The 24,164-nt window shown below is 37.3% G+C and overlaps 2 protein-coding genes and 1 pseudogene across 3 annotated transcripts; all 3 read right to left on the bottom strand.

Moving 5' to 3' along the window:
• Nucleotides 1-602: 602 nt before the first annotated feature.
• LOC124404645 lies at nucleotides 603-3,802 on the bottom strand. The gene is made up of 5 exons (XM_046878979.1): nucleotides 3,583-3,802; nucleotides 2,944-3,242; nucleotides 1,620-1,901; nucleotides 1,011-1,172; nucleotides 603-908 (listed from the first exon to the last, which is right to left on the bottom strand). The coding sequence occupies exons 1-5, from the start codon at nucleotides 3,800-3,802 to the stop codon at nucleotides 603-605; spliced, it is 1,269 nt and encodes a 422-aa protein (XP_046734935.1).
• A 5-nt stretch (nucleotides 3,803-3,807) lies between these two features.
• LOC124404338 (cytosolic endo-beta-N-acetylglucosaminidase) lies at nucleotides 3,808-11,294 on the bottom strand. Of its 2 annotated transcripts, XM_046878394.1 has the most exons (8): nucleotides 10,937-11,294; nucleotides 10,411-10,863; nucleotides 10,124-10,295; nucleotides 9,740-9,958; nucleotides 9,103-9,488; nucleotides 8,838-9,011; nucleotides 8,637-8,740; nucleotides 3,808-4,211 (listed from the first exon to the last, which is right to left on the bottom strand). In XM_046878394.1, the coding sequence occupies exons 1-8, from the start codon at nucleotides 11,188-11,190 to the stop codon at nucleotides 4,159-4,161; spliced, it is 1,815 nt and encodes a 604-aa protein (XP_046734350.1). In that variant the 5' UTR covers nucleotides 11,191-11,294; the 3' UTR covers nucleotides 3,808-4,158. The 2 variants fall into 2 exon arrangements, with proteins under 2 accessions (XP_046734350.1, XP_046734351.1); XM_046878395.1 differs by lacking the exon at nucleotides 9,740-9,958.
• Nucleotides 11,295-14,671: 3,377 nt separating this feature from the next.
• On the bottom strand, nucleotides 14,672-23,759 carry LOC124404363 (annotated as a pseudogene).
• Between the last annotated feature and the right edge of the window lie 405 nt (nucleotides 23,760-24,164).

Raw genomic sequence — 24,164 nt, 5'->3', positions numbered from 1 at the left:
TCCCATCAAGTACTTGGGTCAATTATTTCAGGTAACTTCATAACTTCTACATCAAACTTTACATGCGAACCTCGTTTCCTTTACAAACAGTAGGTATATATAAGAATAAGAGGTTGCCTTGGTAATTAATTTCAAATTGCACGTTATATGGCTGCAAGTCATAACAATACTTTTATATCCAACTCGTTGAGCATATTGCCTAAACTAAAGTATGTAAGTCGAGTAACATCACATGTAGAATCATACATATACATATGCATAAGTAATAACAATCAATAGACTCTTAATAGTTTTTACAAGTAACAAAGAATAGATTACATTTGTTTCATTTGTTTCTATTTTTTTTTTTTTTTTTCAAGTTTTGGCAGTGGGAAATGATTTAGAACTAATTAGGCATAATGATTGCATCTCTATACCATATCCAAAAATTGTCTACTATCCATTGCGGTTTTGAATCAATGAGCTTCACACGAAAAATATATTTTCAAATAGGCATGACGCACATTTAAAAAATATTCAAATGTAGCCTTTATGCTGCATACCCATACATAAAGCGTCATGAGTAAACAGTACAGATGAACATTTATCAGAATATATTACATTCAAAACTTCGATTCTGGCAATGTTGCAGGAGAATTTCTGGCAGCTGAGCTAATTTCACTTGTGTTGCTGCTCAAAGCTTTAGATTTTTTATCCGGATCCATGGCGATTGAAATAAATTCTTCCGACATTTTTTTGTCCAGGCCAGTATATGTCTGAGACAAATCAACCTGATCTGTACCTGGCAAAAAAGCTTCAGCTTTTCCAACTTCTTGCTGTGACACGGGAGATACTGGCTTTGTGCGATGGTTTGGTAAACTGTTTGATTCATGTTCTGGCATTGCGTATCTCTTTCGCTTGATGCGTACCTACAGAAAAATGTTTTTCAACGGTTTTCCTAAAATTAGTTTCCAAATGCATGATGCAATACTTGGTAAATTTATATTTCAAGTACATAGAAATATGCTTACCATTTGTGGATGGTAATGAGGATTTGGTGGGTAGATCGGACCTCTTGGCATTTTACAACAAGGTGCAGGCATGGAATGATACATGGAATGTGGAGGAAATGTCCCTGTTGCTGGTATAAATGTGGGATATTTTTTAGGTACCGTCGCCATGCCGTACGGGGCCTACAATACAAAATGAGATAAACTTTTTGAATTAAATAAGTAAAAGTCATAATGAGTAAGTATGGAATTCAATAAAAGTGAAGGGCTCTTTTCAAATGTCAAATAACTTAAACACTTTCGTTATTTATATAATTAACTGAGTGCATTCTGGCATAGAAAATACGAAAAGAGAAGAAATTTCCCACTGTAGAAATATTACGCAGTGAGAGATTTCTAAATGGATTAGCTGCAGGCAAAGATATTACAAGTTTCTCCCAAGCATCATTCTCAATCTTAGGATTCATGGGATGAGCGAACTTTCTAGTGTGTCACTGACCTACCTTCCCCCATACCAAAACAAATTCTTTTCTAAACGCTCACAACGATAATTTCTTTTGAAGATTGTATAAACTAAACCCGTATACATACTGATATTTGTTAGAGAAAGGACTGCACAACTATACTCACCGGTAACACGGGTTGTACAGACATAATGGGCTGTACCAGATATATCTGCTGAGATTTGGGATGCGATGAAACCCACTGGTGTACCATGTTGTGCGTTTTCAATTGACCCTGACCTGAGATAGGCGGAGAAGATCCTTTCAAGCAGCCGCAGAGACGGGGCGCAAGCTTAACGCAGCTGTACCCAGAGATGAGTAATTCGATGAGGCTCGCTATCAGAAGACCAATGCTAGCCATCAATCCTGCCCATCTGTGGTCAACACCCATTACAGAGTCATCGTCGTTCTGAAAAATAGATCTCATATAATGTCGAGAACTTGTATCACGATTATGAACCATTGCGGTTGAGTTGTAAGATTGGTAAACCAAGTGATAAACATTCCGTGCTTTTTATAATACTTTGAATACTGATGTAGGTGCACACACACGTTTTTGATTCGAATTAATATAGAGAGTAGAAAACGTAAATGCTTCATCCGTGAATCACGACTATTTATGACTATAATCATCCTAATCTCATTCCTTGGATTTTCAGCATAATCGTAATAGCCATATTTTCAATAGTAAATATGCGGACCTTGGCATTTGGCAATGAATTAAATGTAAGTGCTTGTCCTCCTGGTGCTCAACTTTCTCTTTATAATCATTCACACGTGTGCTGAAAAAAGATTTAGAACTCAAACTGTTCGCGTCTGGTTTTTATGGTGTTAACTTTAGAAATAGGTCCCTCAATATTGATTTTAACATTTCCAAGAAGCACAGAGCAAATATTAACCCGTTCCATTACCACGTTTGAAATTGGTATCTCTAGAAACCCGTTACAAGCTGAACAAACTTGACTGGAAGATCAATAGTTAATCCACAATGAAATAACCCGTAACATGTAGGATGAATTATAGTTTTCCCACCAAAAAATGAGCCGTGTGTGAACAGGTTTCACACTCTAATTCAATGCAACGCCCAAATTTCATTTGAAATCAGGCTAAACCATCTCCTGAATATCACATAGGTATATGCGTCAGGGTCCACCAGATATTTAGGCTAATTAGAGTCAAGACACTTTCGTTCTTAATTAATACCACAGTTTATGATCTAGAATTTAGTGTAATAAATTATTCATTATTACCACAAGTGAGAAGAGTTTAAATTCCCAGGAAATATACGTGGCAGGTGTGTTGCGTGTGTTTCAAAAGTACCAGCCTTGTTATTTTTAACACGGCAATGTGTTTACACGTGCGTTTAATTACTTGAACAGTTGACCCAAGATTTATTGCCTGGCATAAATTATACACATAAAAACTATGCCAACAACTCGCTAATTGCTTACCGTTGTTTCTAAAAGATTTATCTCAGGACTAGCCCTCTGTGAATCCCTTACGACAGAAGTGAGCGCTGTGATTGCAGCCATGTTTGAAAGAGCCAGTGCTATCAAACTGGATGCCAAATGGGCAGAAGAGAAGCCCGAGTATTGAGGGCTCTCTTTATTAGCAGAAGTCGTCAAAGTGGCGACAACCCCTAAGGCACCTGCGACCAGAGCTCCAGCTCCTGCCCATAGTCCTGCTCCTGAATTTCCCAATGAAGCTCCGTGCACCAGGACCAATACGCCGAAAACCACCAGAATTACACCTGACAAGTTTTGGAATTCATAGACCTCAAATTGTCAATTACAGGTATGGATAATTTACGAGGTTGAAATTAGTAATGTCATCGTAACGAAACGTTGTGAAAATAACTACTATTTTCTTACTTTTACAAAGATTTTCAAGGAACTAAGATTTCGAAACGTGAGTAAGTTTTGTTTTATGACAGTTTGCTGAATTTCAAACAATTCCAAAATGGAGAAATAACGGTTTTTCCTCAGCATGAATCGTTACGATAACATTAATAACTTCAATACAATGATAATTTCATTTCGACTTATCCATCTCCTCAACTGCTAAGCTGTACAAAGATTTTGATAACTTACCAAGTAGCAGCTGACCGCAGGACATAAGCATTAGTAAATTCGAGTCATCCTTAGTTTCGGTTTCTTCTTGTTTTTTCGAAATTAGAACTTCTTTGGAATGTTTGGACTGCATTGTGCTGCTCGTTTTGGAATCCTTTGAGTCCCCTGATAGTTTTGAGTCGTTTGAATTTTGACTCCTCACTGTTAAGTCTGCTTCCATAGTAGTATGATTCTCCGTCATGATTATTTTATTTGACTTATTTACAAATATTGTATTATGCACAAAATAGCAGATTTTAAATTATCTTTTCATTGTATAATCAAAAGACATGTATTATAAAGTCGAGTCCCTCAAATTTTTTTACTCTCTTTAATATGAATTGTTTTACAAAACTTTTGTATATAACAATAGTCAATTAAAATTGTTTGCAGGAGATAGTTTATTAGTCAAACAACATCTGCTGACCTAATTTTGCTTGGATTAAAAGACAGCCGGGCATTCGAGTTGAAGCGTTTAATATCACCGTACGGTTGAGTCTATTGTAAGGCAATCAACAAAAACTTCAATAGGTCACTGTCACTTTTCTTTTTAACTTCCTAATAGTTGATGTCAGATATCAACGTTCCCAAGTCCTGGTTATCACGATAGCCTGAAGATGATTAAAATTTGTAATCATTTATTCGAAGTATCAAGATGCAAAAATATATTAATTTTTTTTCTTTAATTTCTTATTTAGAATAAACAATTGCACTGTTTACTGTTAAGCACAATAAAAGGGTTCTATTTTGGAATAACTTTGCGCGGTACATGTTATAACTCTTTCCTTTTTATTGTTGAAGTGATCTAAACAATTACGCTGATTTGAAATATTTTCAAATTTAACACTGCGCAAGAAACAAACTCACCAACGTTGTCATTTTAAATAACAAACAACAGTCACATCACTATTAAATTGTTAAAAATAAAATTGGCGAATGATAAAATAAATTTTATAACAAGCAATTCAAATGTTTAACAGAGCGTCAGAGTTGTCTTTAATAAGAGAGAAACTTTGTCTGATTGTGAGGAGTAAGTTAAGTAGCTCGTGGTAAGCCTGGTCAGTGACTGGCAAGGCACAGGTACCAGAGAGGCATGGGCTTAATAAACTATACTTCAAGATACAGCAACAGGTACAGTTCATGCTTTCGAGTCTGTAGTTTCTCTCTACCTTTCTACAGAAGCATCCAGAAGAGAAATGTAAGGAGCACCGTTTTAAGCTAAACTGTCCCTCTATAGCTGACTCAAACATTTTGTCTTATTTCAACTATTTTTGCTATCGCATCCGCTACATCAAATAGAAAAATAAGAGACCATTTATTATTTATTGTAAAATTAATTATCCGCCATTTTAATCATAATGCTGGATAAAAAATTGCAAATATTCTTATTGTTGGAAATAAAAAAAAATAAAAAAATAAAACAATGTTCAATATATGTGAGTAAATAAAATTTACTAAATCCAATCGTACCAATAAATCACGAATGTGATTACTTGGTAAGATAATGGTACGAGAAAGCGGATGGAATTGATTTGATTGTAATTTCTGATGGAACAACAATTAGGTAGATTGGATATTCAATGTACAATTGCTCTTACTTTCATTTATCGATATCAAAGCCGATGTAGAATACCGACCTGGCGTAAGTTGAAAAGCTGTGTAATTTTGCATGTATACTATTACTTGCATTCTGTATTTTTGTTATTCAATTTTTTATATGGTGTATTTTTATTTTCTTAACATGATACTTGCTTAGGTCACTTTCAAATACGAGTGGTCTGGAATTCCAGCCGACATTATTTCAACAAGAATTCGTACATTAGACTCATTTCATTCTCTTTTTTAGCCTTTCGTCATTCTCTCTCTTGCGTAACATCAAATTATCTCATCCAGGTATTCTTTTACAAGAATGACCAGTTTTTAAAAATTCGTTATGGAAAGTAGAAGAGAATTGCGTTAAATTTACAATGTTTCGGTTTGTCATTGCAAGACACCAGCATGAAGCACTTGAGAGGGGTCAGCGGACCATAATAATTGGAATCAAACAAAATGAACAAATACCGTAACAAAATCTGTTGTGCACTGTAATGACGGTCATCCATAAATTACGATCATCGGCTGTATAAAAATATACAATATATAATAATTGCTAAATCGCGCGAATAGCCCAGACGTATAATGAGATAATCTCTATGTGTGAATGTACGCTACAACCGTCTAGAAAGCTCTGGACCGTGTCTAGTTGAACATAATGACAGTGAGCTGATAGACAAGCAGGAAAGCGCGAATATGTTAAATAACACGTTACTGACTGACAATTTCTTGATATATTCTCATACGCAGGTGGGCATTTCATTTATTTACTGACGATGAGATCACGAGAAAGTTGAGAAAAAGGAGAAGAGCTGGATATATGTGAGTTCTATGACCTCTGCATCTCTCCATTTAGTATACATGATAAATGTATATCATGTGCATAAATTTTTCATACGATTTTTGGTTGGAGGAATATTAACATGAATATTTCTACAGTGATTTATAGTATCGAGTATACAAAAAATGAATTACAATATAGTAGCGTGTTCTTTAAATTTGCCAATCGGAAAGCACGGATGAAGATGAATCCAAGAGATTTTAACACTTTCAAAATCGATGATACTTCCTCAAGTACTGCTTTAATAGGTTTTAACATCAGGGAAATGAATCGATTTACACAGTTCACTATTCCCGATTACAAGTTGTGGATTAAAACGGTGTGACTGAAATTAAATGAAAGAACTAAACCCAGACATGAAAACGTCGGATTGGAATATCTGCGCGGTATGGTCTGGTGATGAGAGGTAGAAGACTGGTGGAAAACCATAATTATGCAAGCTTGCTTCCTGTCCCCTATGTATAATATATGTCTACCTAAACACACATGAGAGAATCTCTGTGATCGAGATGCAATCTCAGTCCGCAATATAGTAATTATGACACGATGTGTAAAATTTTATAATCTCGTGTCCGACATGCTCTTACTGTTTTATGGTCGCCCACATTGCGTATTATACAGTTAGCATTACCGTTACAATAACGTATTATTTTGCAACTACGTAAAGTAATTGTGATTCTCTCATTCGTTTAACTACTTGAGATTCATTGAATCAACATCTGAATATATACCGACAAGTTTCATCTCAGAATTCAATAGCGCACAGAAGTGAATTAATAATTCGCTGTGCGAACCTGTGGACAATTCAATGGCAGCAAGTATTTTTGTTTAAAATTCAAAAAATCATCAACAAAATTCTTGCATTAATTTTATTCCTGCTTGGTAATTATTTACTTTAAAAAAATGTCGAGATAATATTTACTGTTGAGCATAGCAGACAAAGTGTTAGGTATACTATTAAGATTATTGACAAGGCTGAAGTAGATTGCCTTGACCACGCAGCAAACGAAGGAGGCTGATCTCATCGCATAAACATAAGAGACAACGACATAGCGTTAGAGGTTGAGCCACTGAATTATGAGATTCTTACTCGAGGAAGGGATAAATTCCTGTTGCTTATACCATATAGATATGCTTTTTTTTTAATGTAACTTTTTCCTCCAAGTTATCCGATATCATTCAGAGATTTGAAGTGTTTGTCAATTGTGCGTCTAACATATTTAAAAGTAAAAATCAATTTGCACCACTCTTCGAAATCCAACAAGAAACAGATAAATTCTCACTACTAAACTGTAAGCTGCTCAATATATCTATATATAACGAAATAGTTTATATTCAAGGTACACGCAGGTGCTCCAAGTTAGCTATTGCCGGACCTGTTTCACTCCGTGAGACTTGAATATCAATAAGCTATTGAACTCTCGAATTACAACACAGCATATTATGCTTAAGTGTAATATGGGTCAGTTTGAGATTGTTTCCCAGCAAAATATGCATGCCAAAGGAGACGTTTAAGTGTGCCGGCAAATTGTAAGGACGTATAAACGCTCGAGAAATAATATCAAAATTGATATCTGAGTTTCATTTGTGAAGAAAAATTCTAAGAACCCCATGCTGATTGTTCGATCGATTGATTGTGCAATGAATAACAGGTATTGAAATTTCTAAAGTGAAATTAGCTCTTGATATGCATCGAGCTTCGATTATGATAATTCCTGCGGAGCAGCATTCTTGAATGTTGCATGTCATTAATATGCTTAACACAAATAACTCTGCAATACCACGTGAACCTATTGTTTCTCTGCACTTCCTACATGAAAAATTTCCTGTTAGCTAACCGGTTGATCTAATTTGCTAAGTACATGGCATTGGAATAGCTAATTTCAACCTGTAAGTACTTATGTATATACAGTGCTCTGCCTATGTACATTTCTACACGTTCTCGAAATTGTTAATTCTTTAGAATGAATAAGATTGCGCTGGTAGAAATGTTTAAGCCATTGAAGTATCATCCTCTTACTAAATACATCGATGTAACAAATGGCATGTAAGTGTTGTTACTCAACGTTATTAAAAGGGGACATTTCCTAGCTGTTTAATGTTAGAAAGTATTAATTTCAGGGGTAGTAAGAAAAAAAAAAAAATAAATAAATAACAGAGAATGACAGTGCAAGAGACAATAAACGCTTCCTTTTCTTTCGTTTTTCACTCCATCTTTTTTACGATAAATTAAATGTCAGAAGGCCACAAGATATGAGGTATTGTGTGTCTCGTGTTCATTGACTCCACATAAACACAAGCGTATGGTCTTCCTTTCACCGCAGTGGTTCTCAAGCCTACTATTACAAAATTTGACTTTTGTTCTATCTATTACGATATTTAAAATTGAATGAGAACCGAGAGCTGAAATATCGCATGATGTAATACACCTGCTATGTGTGCCTTGGTTTACATAGGCATGCGGAAAGTTTTTTTTTTGTTTTATCTCGTTTTGTTTTTTCTCTTTTTTTCGTGTCCTCAAGCTCGAATACATTAGAATACATCATCCTGAGGTTGGCGGTCATTCCGTAAAAATGAGGAAAAATAAGACTTTATAACTCACCAGCTTGTTTATCCTGGACAACAATTTCTCCCAGTGTTATTCGTCCTTTCTTCGATGCTGCTACTCCAATCTCAGTAATCCTATCAAAATTCGTGATGTACAAGCTGTAAAAAAATTTAAACATGCCATTTCAGTATAAATACATTATCAATCGCTTTTTATACATGTAGAGAAACACAGAAATGAATAAGTATTTCGCACTTTTTTTTCCAAGCATAGTTCAATTCCTCCGTTTGATATTTACTGACCAGCTTTAAATTCCCATTATTGCTTACAACGAGCAGCAGCTCACATTGATCTTGTCCGCATGTCTCCATACGGTAGACGATGCTAACTTGAATGCCGTGTGAAGAAGTGACTTGAATAAGAAATAGCCTGGAAAAATGAGGTAAATTGATCAGTGTTAAATCGTATTACTTTGTAGTGTACAACTAAAATTAATTTCGGGTAATCGCTAAGGTCTTACCTATGAAACAAGCGAGGGTTACTTGTGATTATTTCCAGACACCCTCCACCATTGAACGAATAACTGCTGCAATACTTGAAGTAATTCAATTCAGAGTCAAGAGTTTTGTCCGTAAAAACAATGGAATGGCCGTGTACTTTTACAAAGCTTTTCTTCGTATCGTACACGATGTCCTCGACTTTTTTTTTTAAATCTGATTCCGTGCTTGCAGCCTGCCCTGCCGCAGTCTCGGTTTCATTTTTATTCAGTATATTCGACGCTGGCACAACCTTGGGCTCTGTTATTTCTGGTTGGTTTAATATTTCAAGGTGCGGCGAAGGCGTTGATATTTGAGGAGACTGGACACTCAAATTGAAGAAGGGTTTACCTTCAGAATCATTTGCAGACTGAAAAAAATTGCGTATTCGATGATTTCCTATGGTTGTTTCATATATCAGTCCCACATGGTAACTGCTGCCTTCCTGCCTGATTTCCATCATCAGGGACAAACTTTGAGTTTAATTAATATTCCAAATACGAAATATTTTGAAGAAGTTCAACGTGTCCAAACATGCCAGACGTTAATTGAATATATTATTGGTGCTAATTCAAGAGCTACTGTGATTATTAACGCTTCGACTTTACTCAAACAACACACCTGATCTGGACGATAATTCGCTAAACCAACTCCCAGACAAAATGATGTTCTAAATGTCTCGTTATCGTATAGAGGTACGTGGATGTAAAGATAGGAGAAAAGTTGGGCCCAAAACAAATTCTCGGTATCTACAAATATTGTTGGGCCAAAATATTCGTGGGTCCATCCAGGTGCGAATATGGCCACAGACAGATCGTGTTCTCTTATCTTTCGCAATGCCTATATTGAATAAAAGCCTGTGTTAGACGAATATCTTAAATTCAATTTATATGAGGCGATATTTTCTTTGAAAAATTTTAAGATAATGAGAAAAGATCAGCTTTCGTCGGTCAGCGGTAATTTGAAAAGTGACATTCATTCCATGGATCGCTATATTTCATTTACATATTCAGACTGGAATCCACCTCCGCCAGGACAGCCTCGCCCCCAGACATCCAGTCCTACATAAATGTCTCTAACACGATTTCCCGCAACTGCGTTATTGTGGCTACTGGCTAGGCCTGAATCAGTCCAATTGTAGTTTAAGAATATGCCGTCACACACCTCAAAAAAGCATCTGAAATTACGAGTAAAATAATTATAGACAAAGAAAGAAAAAAAAAAAACAAAAAAAAAAAAAAAATAGCTAATGCATGGAAGCAATTGGAGTGGAATGTACGCTCGATTCCTACTTGTTTAAATCGTTCAGCTCATTCTGCCACTTGAGTTCCCCTTTCATAGTAACGCTATCATACCAAATAACTTCCGAACCTTCAATTGCAGCGTGGATATTGTCAGTAAGGTATTTGACAAAGAATATTAATTTGTCCACATCATCTTCGTCGATCTTATTTTCCACGTTAACTAGCCACCCATCGAATTTGTAAAATGTGGCAAGAGATACCAGAGCGTCGGCAAATCTCTTTATTTCTGCTTCGGAACTGAATATTTCTTTCCATATTCTCTCACCATCTTTCCACTCCGTTATAACCGTTCCAAGAACTTTGACACCGTGAGTATGTGCTGCGTTGATCCAACCGTAAGGTGGTATGGTCACTAAGTGGTGGCTGAAATAGATGAAGCTGTCCACTCCGCTCCAGTGGTAAAAAACGTACGAATCATGGGCGTCCGATCCAAAGATGAACCTGGAACCAGTCAAATCGAGTTATCATACAGCAGGCGTTATAGCGCTTTATTCTGAACGATCAAAGTCAATACCTGTCATCGAGATAGCCGCCTTTCATATCATGACACACAAGGGTCTTCGGTTTCTCGTTTCGGTTACATTTGGTCAACGGTTTCGTCACATCGTTGATATCTATTCCCGAGTAAACATATTCCGCCGATTTTCGCAAATCTCGGATCTCAGGCCAGAGCGTTAAATTACTCAAGCCGGCATAAAGCTCCTCCAGAGTTTTAAACGGTTTTGAGGTTAAAACTTGACTGGCTTCGTTTTCGGCGTTACTCGACATGACTGATCTATTATTATCCTTTATAAAGCGATTCACGGGCAGATTCAGCTTGTGAACTATACCAGGCAGAAGTGAACACGGAAAATCAACTTATAAAATAAGGATAATAAAGTGACGTACGTCAAACCGCAAAACAGCTGATTTGTCGCCTGCTAAGAATTGGTTACGCCGGTTGCAGATAGTCAGGGGTTTAAGTACGAGTCGATGTAATCGCTACAGGTGTCGCAATTCTATTTCGTCTTGCAAATTTATATCGACTTGCGAGACACCCAATTAGAAAGATGCACTTTTCAAATTCAAATAGATTATTTTATCCGGTTTTTTTTTAAATTGCTTTATCGAATCCGTATGTAAAAAGTTTCCGTACAGAAAAAAAAGGAAAATATATTTGATGCTACATTTATCGATTTACTGATAATGATCGCTACGTTTGAAAACACTTCAAATTCGTACCAAGCTTTTTATGCTCAGCTTTAATACAGGGTCATATCTATATGATGTACCATTTATTTACGAGTACAAAGTTTTATAATTAATTCAAGAGGGAGGTTTAATCGAGCTGAAATTTTCCCCGGCGTTATATGCGCTGGCTGCGTAATAAACGGCAGTGTAATTATTTGCAATACTGCTTTAGAAATGAGATAAATAACGCGGTTAGAGGGAATGGGAATTGAAAGGTTGTTTCAGGAAAGTTTTTACGAATATATAGGTAAATACGTATATAATTTACCGATGGTATATAATAATACCTTCTCCAGCTGTGCAGATGCAAACTACAAAGGGAAAGCCGCGAATGCTGTCTGTTAACGTGCACGAAATGCAACCATAAGACAGGCATCAATAAGACAGACGTATACTTCAAACTTTCGCGCCTCTTTAAAAGCACTGCACTATAATTAACAGGCACAAAAATATCCAAAGAATGCGTATTCTGCACATCTTTCATTCCTTTCCTCGTCAGTTTAATAAAAACGAACAATGTGCGATGTGCATTTAAAGGGAAATTCGACGACATAAATACGTTAATGCTGACATGATTGACATCTTTATACGCAATGTGCAGAGCTTATAGAGGCGCGAAGAAATGGACGCATAAGAGTGAGGAGAGGAGAGAGCGAAAACCGAGAAGTAGAAAAGAAAAGCAAACTATTATCTCATCTGTGAGTAAAGTTTTAATTGCTTCAAGCGAGCTTTAATCTACCTGAAACATTCCCGTTGTGTTATCCCCTTGAGCAAATACGCTCGCGTACTCTTGTGGTTCATACTTCCATTATTTCTAGTGAAATGAATGATGAAAAAAATTAAACAAATACCGCTAGGAAAGTCTTTGTTATCTCGTGACACGGAGCAATTACGATGATAAAAAGAAAGTGAACTCGCCGCACCGTCCAGAAAAGATCTTCATGCACGGTAAACTTTCGCATTTTCATATCTGAATGTATGTACATACGTCGTCAGAGTTAGATATTTATATTCTTCTCTATATACGTGCACGTCGTTTTATTTGGTATATAATTTCAGCTTTCAAGTAATAAAAAATGTATATTAGAAGAGAAAAAATACGAAGGATCAATTATATAGCAGATCAGGCGTTATCAGACGGTGATTTAAGCTGTAAAAATGTGTTTTATTACATTGCAGCTTGATTGAAAGGACATGAATTCATATAAGATATAGGTAGGACATACGCGAGATGGAATGAAACAACTCTATTAGAATGACTGGAAGACGTATGAGATCATTTATGATGCTTACTTAAATTTTATAACAACAACTTAAAATATATAATTATTAAGTGATATGATTAATCAAAATCGGACTACGTTAATACTGCGTACACATAACATTAATTTGTAATAATTATTCAGCTGCCAAAATGGTCCCACGATGTTTACATAGCTGCTCGAATCTACTGCGCAATATTTATAATCTTTTCTGTTAATGACCGCACGTTACATAACTTCGGTATAATATACATATATGTGATACAACTTATTCAAAATCAATAAGTCAATACATGATCACATGAGAATTAAAATTATTTATACAATGTTAATATAATCATCTATATAGCTTGTACTGTTCAGTAAAATATATATAAACGTAGGATCAGCACCGACGGCAAATTAAATTTATTTACGTATATATAATATGTATGTAGCAACGAAAGGAAGCGATTATACGTAGGTGTATATAGTATATAGACGTTAATGATGAGATTTGTAAATTTTCAGATAAAAGTTATTTTTTTTTTTTCTTCCTTTTTCGTTTTTTTTCCGTGGCAAGTAGTGTGTGTATATATCACATTTGAGTCTACCTATAGAATACTTTGGTATTTTTCTAGGTTTCCTGATCTCTACAACATTCAACGTCATGTATTATAATATGTAAATGTATATATTTATTACGATAATGTGTATGTATGATTTCTTTCAACCACGATAGTCATTTCGATATTGATGAATCATTATATAATATAGTGTATATTATACACTTTATAAGTTCCATTTTATAATGTCATTACACCTATCCATTCTTCTACACACCAAATACTATAATACTTTTCTGTGTACGTATATTTATTGAATATATATTTCGCATGAAACGGATCAGTAAGGTTTATCATATCGGTATGAATTTGAGAGCTGTAAGATTTTTGCCAAATAATTATTTTTCTATAGGCTGAAAATTCATCGAATTACTTGCAATATAGAATTTGGTGAAGTTGGAGTGGGAAAAATATCTGTACTGATCTACTTCGTGCGATCAATAATTATCTTGATCGTTATTATTGTTAAGTTAATTATTATTATTGATAGTTGGTTCTCAGTATGTCTGTATATATTTATAATATTCTATTATATCAATATATATGTATATATTTAACACTATATATTGAATGTAAATTTCTAATACAACTTTGTTATGTAGGTACTATAATATACTCGTAATATTATCATTATTGTATACATATAATTATTCTTTAAATTTAATGTCTCAAGTTATCTTTTCAACGAGCATTTTGATCATAAAATTATAATAGTTATTATTATAGAGCTCATGCGGCGTTGGCAGTAACTATAAATATGTATAACAACAAAGTCAACCACAAAGGAAAATTCAGATATGTCATAAATATTCAAATCTATTTCGACTATTTTGGATCAAATAAAACACGAATTAAAAATATTTCAATTCATTTCCGAGATAATAATTCTTGGAAATTAAGACAGAGCTATAAACACAATTTAATATAATACTAGACATATCGTATAACCTGTTTTTGTTATACACGTATATTATATGCGTACGTAAATGAGTATTGCACACGTAGGTAAATTACGATATGGCATCATGATATGGGTAAAATTTTCATTCGCATCGATCATATTATATTATATGTATATATAATATTATAATATATGCTACAGGTCTCAAAAGTCAAAAGTCAAAAGGATTTTCTAAAAATTCGATCATATTATCCTGTACTTGTCTCGTTTTTCTTTTTCGTTTCACCTTTGTCTCTCTCTCTTTTTTTTTTTTTTTTTGATGTTAAAAAAATCTAGGCTAGACGTTTCTACACTCTACGAAATATATCTATCTATGTAGGTATTTACGTACGATATCAGTATATATGTATTGTATATTATTAAATTAGGTTTCAACATTTATTTTGATCAGATTTTTAAATACGTTTCATTATGCGTATTTTAATTATACGGAAATTTAGATTATTGTATCATTTATCCACAATTTTGTTTCAGTGACTGCAATTTTTCTGTAATACAATTCCGCATAATTATCGAACAGGAATGGAAAAGGGGCATTTTTTCTGTTCCTATTTATTACTTAAGATTTGCCATACAGAATTTATATTCTGCCACATATTGAAAGCAGATATGTTCACGGTTTAAAATCCCTGATCATTACCACCAAACCGCCAAAATCCTGTTTAAAAAATCTCGTCCATTCCTCTGGATAGGTCGACCCCAGCTCCTGAAGGAGGCTGCAATAGCGGGACGCAGTCCTGAGGGGAACACTCGACCCGACCAGCGGCTCCGCAGCCGCATTGCACGCAATTTCCGGTCGAGTGTGGCAGTGCTTCACCTTCCTTGTACTCCACGCCTAAGCAATTAGAGGAAGAAAAAGAAAATTTCAAAATAAGTAGAGCACAATTGCATATTGCTCAATGAAATTAATTAAAAAATAATAACCTCAAAATCAATATGGCCGACCTTTATTCGGTTCAGCTTATATTTTAGCTATATGATCATTTCTGGACCGACCGAGTTACCAAACGCTGTTTCACGCGAAAGAAATCGACGGAAAGAATTGCTTGTCAGAAATTTTACCGTCACCGAAGGCATAGGTTTAGCAAATTTAGCTTGCAAAATTTCATCAGCAAAAAATGGTCAAAAGAGAACACAACGAGAGACGCAGTAACGAATACGATGATCATCTCTTCAACTGCGCTAAGTATACGATTATTCAATATTGACAAAATCTTAAAACGACGTAATGCGAAGAACAAAAAAATATTCGATTTCATTATTTTTCATTGGATATCGCGGTTTACGGTTTTTGATTTCGTCATATTTCGACAATTATGCAACGTTTCGTTAAATTAGATTCTCGTGGGACATAAAAAGATAGGAATTCATAAAAATAACTATTACTTGATGGATTCACGCTTGTTTAATGGCTGCACACTATATGACGTACTAGCATGCATATAACGCGTCAGCTCAACATTAGAAGATTTCGCGTAGATTTTCGCGCCGAGCCGTATGAAATTGGAAATGCATGCATTTACAACAAAATTACATCGGTTATCCAGCGTTTTATTACCTGCAACTTAAACATATACCTATAAGACATTCCTCACCGGAAACTTTCACGAATATATACCTATAATACGTACGTGTACGTCGTCGGTACATACAGGTATGTATTCTTTGCTTTGACATAATCGCGCGACTCGTGATTTTACTATGCAGCAGCTGTCTTATACTTCGGAACTCTCCGTTTCACAGGCACCGTTTACATTATACATACAACATAGCCGCGAAAGTTCACTTCAAGTTATAAGCTAATGCCACGTCTCCGATTATTTCAGCCCCTTGAAGACAGACGATTATATTTGGCGTCAGCCCTTTTCAGTTTCGATCCAATCTCGACTGAAATTTGAGGCAAGAATGATGAAATTCAAAATGGTGGATAGAATATAGCAAACATGAATGGAAATGATCTGTTTCCTGACGTTCTTCGGGACGCTAATTCTGAATGTCGTTTCAAAATTGTGAGATATAAAAATACGGTTGACCAGACATCGGAATATTCCAAATATGTGCAAAATAGAGCTTCGTTATCGGGTTTTACTTAACCATATTTGAAGTGGCATTTTGAATCCATAATTTCGAGCGGTGACAGAAGAGCAAGATTTTTGCTGAACCGATATAAGTCTCAACTTACCCATAACGACGCAGGTTGTTGGAAGTGTGCTCTGCGTGCCAAAGTCTTGATATGTTGAGTTTACATCCATGTACCCCTCTTCTTCGATCATTTGCGCCGCTATTTCCGAGTTCTCAGTTGTCATTGTTTCGTTGTCATCAGCTTCTAAGGTCGCAGCAGTGCCGAGGGACGAGTTGACGCTCAAAAAAGCCCCTGGAATCTCGGTGCTCTTTAAGCTTCCGTCAAAGTTCTCAAAGTCTTCCGGTTCCGAGTGGAGAAGGCAGTCCTGCCACCAGCAATAAACTTCACCGGCAACGCAGAGGCAATGCGAACACGGATCACTTGTTGGTATCTGTGCAGGCACCGACGATAAGTGTTAGGCAGTTATATTTTATCGATCAAACGGTTATACTACACCGCATTTCAAGTTATTTATAGACTCACTCGCTGGTATGCAGACTTTTAATGAGGCTGAAGTTAGAAACGTTATCGCAATGATTTACTTTTCGGGAAAACCGTTATTTCAAAATTGCAGGGATGTCTGAAATGCGATAAATTATAATAAATAAGCGACACTTATTCATATTTTAAAGACTTAACTACTTCAGAGTCATTATAATCTTGCAAAATAGTAATTTTTTACCTCAATGTTTCGTTACGTTAACGTTACTATAACTTAGTCCTCGTGACTTGAAACTATAATTCGCAATGACTCGCATCTGTTCGCGATGTGGTAAATTCTTTATGACATTTTACACCTTCAATTCTTGATTCATATTGTTTGTATATAAGTATGTAACCGATTGACAAATAGTGTTCTCTGACTTTCTCCTTCATTGGAGCGGGTCTGGTTGAACAATATGGCTCCCAAAACTAGGTTACCTTACATTAGGTCATCGGTTTAGGTCAATTTTATGAATATGAGGATGCAGAATACTATGTGCAGGTTGTCACATCCAAATTATATCATTCTCAATGTATTTATCGTAAAATATGCGATGTTTAACTTCTTTTATTATTAAATGCGACTCGGTCGAAGCAGCGTCACAAGATGGCGCCTCCAGGAAATTTTATTGCTTTAATTCTTCGTAAACGATGAACAAAAACACACGCAAATCTCAGGTATGATAATTAGGTTCCGTATAATCTCCAATAGACATTTTGACTTGAAGACTGAAAATTCACCGTTTCATTTCAGAATTACTAACGGTTGTTCGAACGGTGAATTTTTCGAATCCTGCAAGCATCGCCGGCCGGATACGGAGATAGAATTACGTCTAAGGGGTAAGGAAGGAGTGCAAGGACCTTGCAACTGTACGTGAATGCGGCGTATATAGATATATAGCTAGGCGCAGGGGATTCCCAGGGGCCTTGGAAAGGACGCGGGTACGGTGTCCTCGCGTTCCGCTCCGAGTTCATTGACCCGATATATCGCGAGCGAGCGCCAATGCTCAGGACTCTCAGAGTCCCGTCGAGTTTACGTTGGGGTTTAATCGCGTTTCCAAATTCCACGCGTACGAGATCCGCAGGGTCGGCTGAACCACCGGCCTCCGGGTCTCGTCGGTCCTGGGATAACTAAATACCAAAGCGCGACCCGCAGCCCTAAGTGCACTACGTGCATTGAATTCGCCCCACCCACCGAAGCTTCACAGATTTTCATTCTGGATTCCAGATTTCAGCTATCATTACCTTAGATATACTCCTGATTACCTACTTTCCAAATCTCTCTTCGTACATGGGAGTACTTTTCTGTGAAACTTGCCACTTAACGCCAGTAGATAGGCAATCACAGCTTCATTTTAAATATGTAGGAATCGTAGGAATGCATATGGTAGCTTCGGTTGCCTATCAACTGGCGTTAAACGACTAGTTTCACCGAAAATCTCTGATACTTTTTATTTCGTTTAATATACGTAGAATACAATGTCCAATTATTACATCGTTCTCGACGTCTTGTGCACGTTTTAAATTACTGTTATTTGTTTCTTCATTTTTTTTGTTTTTTTTTTATTCTCATTCTTGCCCCGTTTTTTCTTCTTTTTTCGGCGAGGTGCAAAATTCACGGGCTAATGTGAAATTCTATGTTATGTGGGTATAGAAGCGGCAGTGTTCGCACCGTGCCGCGGGGTGTGATAAGGCGGATGAAAAATATGTTTGAACGTTAGCGGCAGTTATACAAGAGCGGTAATTTAAAAACGGAGTGAATCCAGCGTATAACTTCCCTCTCGCTCACGCTTCATTCTTTTCACAGTTTTCGTTTTTTTATTTTTATTTTTTTTATACTTTTTTTCGACGTTTATTTGTATTCTCACCACCGAGCTTTTCAACCGCTCCGCCAGTTATACAATGCATTTGGCCTAGTGCCACACTCATCATTTTTCACCGCACGATAGTTTGAATGAAAAAAAAAAGAAAAAAAAACCAAAATATAACGGGCAAACCGGGGAACGAAAACCAAGAATAATCATAATAGTAGTAATGATAATAACAATAACAATAAACATAACAACAGCAGCGATAAATAACTAAAATTTATCCAGAGGTCCGTGATATTTCGAATACGCAGGTGATCATCATTCGCATAGTTCAGTTTATCCATCTATCACCAATGCACTATACATGCATGCGTATATAGGTACTGGACACACCGCAGGTACAATAATTAATATACGGGTTATATTCTCGATATATGCGCATAAAATATGAACCTATGCATATATCCATACTGTAATTATAAGCGACCGCTGCACAGCTTCGCGGGATGACATGAAGAGGTGCGAAAATGGTTTGTTAGAGAACGTAAAAGTCGAGAGGGAGTCGACTCGTTACCGCAGATAAAAATAGTTGGAATACCTTCTACAATATAGTTATATATGCATATACAGTACGTAAGAATCAATCACAGTTTTCCCTACTTTTTATTTTCCGGATAGTTATATATTATATGTATTATAATTTTTCGTAGATTTCTTAAGTTCTTAGCAGAGATTTTTCGTATGCAGCATATGCTGAGAATGTTTAGTCTGGGCCAGTAGTAGATACGGTGGATAAAATTGGACAGTAATATCACGAGATTGCAGAATGCATTTCAGAGTGCATATTTACGCGCATATAGGTAGGTACATATATCTATATGAAGTTGAGCTCAAGGTATGAGGTTTTGAATGAACCCAAGAATTATGTAGAAACTTTCAAGAAAACTCGCGAAGGTTCGCGCGTACGTGCCAAGTTATTTTTCTTCGTATAAAATTATGCCGCATTTGCGGACTGAAGAAACGATAATTAAGAATTGTTTTTTCATCCTATTTCGTGGATTACACGTGATAGATGTACGCGATCGATGTTCTAAATACTTCTTTGTGAATTTAAACTTTGCTTTAATACCTGCAACCTGAACTACAGGGAAAATTGATTTAAGATTTAACCCGGAAATCTGTATCTCATCCACGTAGAGTAAGTACATCACGGGCGGTAGTTACCGGAGTCTTTATATTAAATTTACTCAGACTTGCTTCAGTGCAACGGAATCCCACGAGATTCGCCCCAACTCTCACATTGCCGACTTCATCTGCACCGCAATCTTTTTATCTCAAATCCGTTTATTGGGTAATACTATATTACGTGGACTGAACGAGTACTGGCAAGCATGTACAAGGAGTTTTCTGAGAAACAGACCGCTTTATGTCAGCGGACAGTCATCTTTCGTATCCTTAAATATTCAAAATGTACCTTCGGTTGCTTATCTGCTCCCGCCAAGTGGCGACTCTCACAGTTATTATTATAGATATACATTTACAAAAAATGTATCGAACAGACTGATGTAGGTGTAATAAAAGCGTATTGTAATAGGCGAAAATTTTTTATCCGGTATGAAAAGCAGTCATTATACGGGTTACGGTTACCCTTGAGAAATATATTGCAAGCTCTTACTACATTCCTGATCTATGGTACTGCATATACTTCGTCTTACCGAGGTCCTAGGGTACATAAAACATTCAGTATATATATTCTGGGTGAAAACTCTTGAGACTGAGGTTTGCTCGGGTTTTACGACCGCGCGTGCTGTGCAGCGCGAAGACGTCGTTTGGTCTCGGTAAGTTGTTACTCCTCAAGGAAGTTTTACTCTGCTTTCAAAGTTGCTGCGCATAAGATGATGCGGACAAGATGCAGACTGTGCAAGAAAGTCGAGAAGCACGCTATGTCTGACCTCGGAGCCAATCATCAGGGTGGGTATCGATGTGTTCATGAGAGAGACAAAGAGAGAGAGAGCGAGAGGGGGGAGGAGGGGGAGAGAGAGAACGTCTCTAACTCGTTTGATCGTCCCGGTGATTAACCTGACGAAAATGACGAGTCTGTGAACCGTTTTCAGGACGTTAATTAATTCAACCTCGATCAGACTGCAGGACCCCAGTCAACTCTTTGATCATCTCCAGACTTTCTCTCTTTTTATTCAGAATATACAGCTTTCAAAAATTTCATTTCCGCACCTTTTACTCTCGTTCTCTCCACGTGCTGGTCCAGAATTTTTTTTTTGTTTTGATTCCTTCGCTACAGGTAAAGAAAACCGTTAAATCACGTAGGAGTTCGCCCGGTATACCGAATTCTAGCTGCATATGCATGGATGTAGCCCGAAACGTTGTGCCGAAACCGTTACGTTAGACGGATCGAGGCGAACTTACCGTTTGACTATGGGTGTAGGTCGTTCCTCCAAAGTAACACTTTTTTGGTACAGGTTCTTCGGTAGATATTTCAACCTCGTCGTCGGTCATTATGTCGATCTCACCCAGCAGGACAGCGTCCGTCACGCTGGCTGGTGCTGAAAGCAAATTGTCATCGGTTTAATAGCGATTGAGAAATATGTATATGGCAGACATGGAATAAGAGAGTGAAGATGAAATGAACGATTAAAAATTTTTTGGTGAGACAAAAAAAAAACCTCTCGCAGCCACGAAACACTTGCAGTCTAGTGAACGGGACTACAAGCAAGTCCAATAAGCACTTTAACTGCAGCACATACATGTGGTTCTGAACAAACACGGCTTAGGCAAAGCTGTGTAAAAAGCCAGAGAAAAAAAATTAAGGGGACAAAAAACAGCTAATGCTACATTTACGTTTCGGTCGCCGATGGAAAACAGAGGAACGAGACAAATCAAAATACACGGCGCGAGCGACGTGTGCAGTAAGCAATCGAAAAAGCGACAGTGAAGGGTCAACTTTGATCTCGTATTTCGTTCAACGAAATCTGAGAATTTCTGTATTCTATTGAGAAAGATAACTTTTCGTTTTTCGGTAATACGTTCGAATTTCAAAATTGAAACGCCTTTGTCGCCCAACACTGCTCTCGCACGCGCGTAATGCGAAAGGTATAGACCAGGCGTCTGCAGACGAAGATCCGGGCACGTCTTACTAGATTATTGTGCAAGGTGGGTACAATTCGTACAATTCGTGCCATGTGAATAGTAACTGATGTAAATGCGACGCACGTGCCTGCAGCGTAGCTACGGCAGGTTGGGAGGGTTGGAAATTTATGGGGAGGAAAAAAATTGGTCCGTAATTTATATTTATATATATTATAGGTATATATATATAAAAGTGAGAAAATGAAAGGATATATAGGGAGCAGGTATGTACACACATAAGAACGTTATATTCTCGGGATGCGAGGTGAGGCATGAACATTTGTAAGGATTAGAATGCCCGATCATTTGTCACGCAGGATGGTTCAAGCCGGATGCTGCTGCACAGCCGGCCGTCAAGACGGCCTCATCGTACGTCTTACTTCAACTACCGATCTATCATAAATCCATATCAATTATTTTTTGTGCCTCGAGTCGTACGGACAACATAAGTTGATATTTTATCAATCATCAATTATGGGCTGCACGAGCGCGCGAAGTGAGATCCTTTACCTCGTGGACTATCGCAAATAATCATGTTTCAACCGTTCAACGGGAACTCGAGTTTTTTCGATTACAGTAAATCGAAGCCAGCGTAATTTTAGTAGCGAGTGCTCTACCCGACTCGTTCAGAAACGAATCCCAGCTAGAGAAAAAATTGATTTACCAAGCTCTCCTTGCTTCCCCGATCGAGTTATTCTCGACGGTGCAAGTGGAAACTTTAAATATTTCCGATCTCCTGCTACATAAAATAATATAATTTTTTCGCAAGTATAATTGCAGTAATACAAAAATTTTATAACTCAAGAATCAGTGTTGCTTGATTCGATATTTGATTCATCGACTGTTTCATCCAGGACTTACTGCATGACTTCATCTCTAAACTCGTTATTCGGTATTCTGTAGAAATTGAAATACCTGTACCACGAGTTTGCTGTGAAATTCGTTGCTCAACGCCAGCAGATATGCAACCGAAGCTACATAACGAATATGTATAACCGATAAGGATTAGCTCTGGTTGCCTATCTCGTGGCGTTGAGCAGCAGGTTTGACTGAAAAACTTCCGTGACATCGACTAGATCAAACGCATCGATATAAATACACATTAACTAATCGATTGGAATGAATTTTTTCGGTGCGTTGATTACGCGACTATACAAAAGCCCTCGGTGCACGACGTTCTCTAAATCTGCATAAAAACTGCGTGACTAAATTGATTTACCTTTCAGAGATAAACCATATGTATGCATACGTATACTGCAGGTAAATGTGTACCCAAATAGATAGGTACATACATATATACAACTAGTCTCTGGATTCTCGGTGTAAAATTAGGCGATAAATCAAAGACGGTCCTTTCAATTGCTTTCACACATACAATCCGCGCGTGGGTGTGTGGGTAGGTGAACAAACGCGCGGTATGCTCAGCAGCTCTGCATTCGATTATGTAATCACACGGGGGTGGCGATGGGGAGGTTCGTGAACGGGGTTACACACCGTTACATACACTTTGCATACTTTGGCGACTTACACACTCGCCGAAGGCTCGAACCGCTCGGTTCGGCTTAGTGCAGCCTTACCAGCCATTATATACCTCGAACTACCACCCGGTTGACTAACGACGTTAGGCTGCTGAAACCGGTGCAGCGACGACACTCCCCCGCCCCGTTGGCCGTACGAAACTGGTGCCGAACCAGCTACACACATGCAAACACCCACGTAGTTTCGACGCTAATGCCATAACGTCGCACACGTTGTACGACGCGCTTAAGCTGCCTCAAGTAGCCCCTTTTCCCCTTTTCCCCTTGATGCATGGGGGTGGGATTCGCGGGTCGTCAGTCGGCCCGAGTCGCGGGGGTGGGAATGGGACTGCAACGGACTGTACGGCTCCCGCGGACGGCGTCGAGGATCGATCCTTGCACCCACAATGCGCGGCTATATGCGACGAAAGCCGGCGTCGTGCAAAGCGGTGACCTAAGTTTTTACATCCCCTACGATAGATATTCTCCCATTACGTGGACCATATAATATAGATTTTTGGCTGTTTGAATTCAGGGAAAAAGTTACTTAATGCAGCAACTTTCTCTTGTTTTTCTCTTTTTTTTATTTATCGCCATAGTGGTTTGT

This window comes from Diprion similis, chromosome 3 (genome assembly GCF_021155765.1).
Source record: "Diprion similis isolate iyDipSimi1 chromosome 3, iyDipSimi1.1, whole genome shotgun sequence".
Lineage (NCBI taxonomy): Eukaryota > Metazoa > Arthropoda > Insecta > Hymenoptera > Diprionidae > Diprion > Diprion similis.
Note: the sequence above shows the minus strand (reverse complement) of the source record. Positions and strands in the feature narration are given on the sequence as shown.

What these genes read in the sequence shown, in the direction of transcription:
- LOC124404645 (XM_046878979.1), bottom strand. Translation starts at nt 3,802, where the DNA reads ATGACGGAGAATCATACTACTATGGAAGCAGACTTAACAGTGAGGAGT. An exon ending in TAAATCTTTTAGAAACAACG is followed by an intron (nt 1,902 to 2,943) that starts GTAAGCAATTAG and finishes TCTATTTTTCAG; the next exon opens with AACGACGATGACTCTGTAAT. An exon ending in CTCATTACCATCCACAAATG is followed by an intron (nt 909 to 1,010) that starts GTAAGCATATTT and finishes ATTTTTCTGTAG; the next exon opens with GTACGCATCAAGCGAAAGAG.
- LOC124404338 (XM_046878394.1), bottom strand. Translation starts at nt 11,190, where the DNA reads ATGTCGAGTAACGCCGAAAACGAAGCCAGTCAAGTTTTAACCTCAAAA. An exon ending in CGAATTATCGTCCAGATCAG is followed by an intron (nt 9,489 to 9,739) that starts GTGTGTTGTTTG and finishes AATTTTTTTCAG; the next exon opens with TCTGCAAATGATTCTGAAGG. An exon ending in AACCCTCGCTTGTTTCATAG is followed by an intron (nt 9,012 to 9,102) that starts GTAAGACCTTAG and finishes TCATTTTTCCAG; the next exon opens with GCTATTTCTTATTCAAGTCA.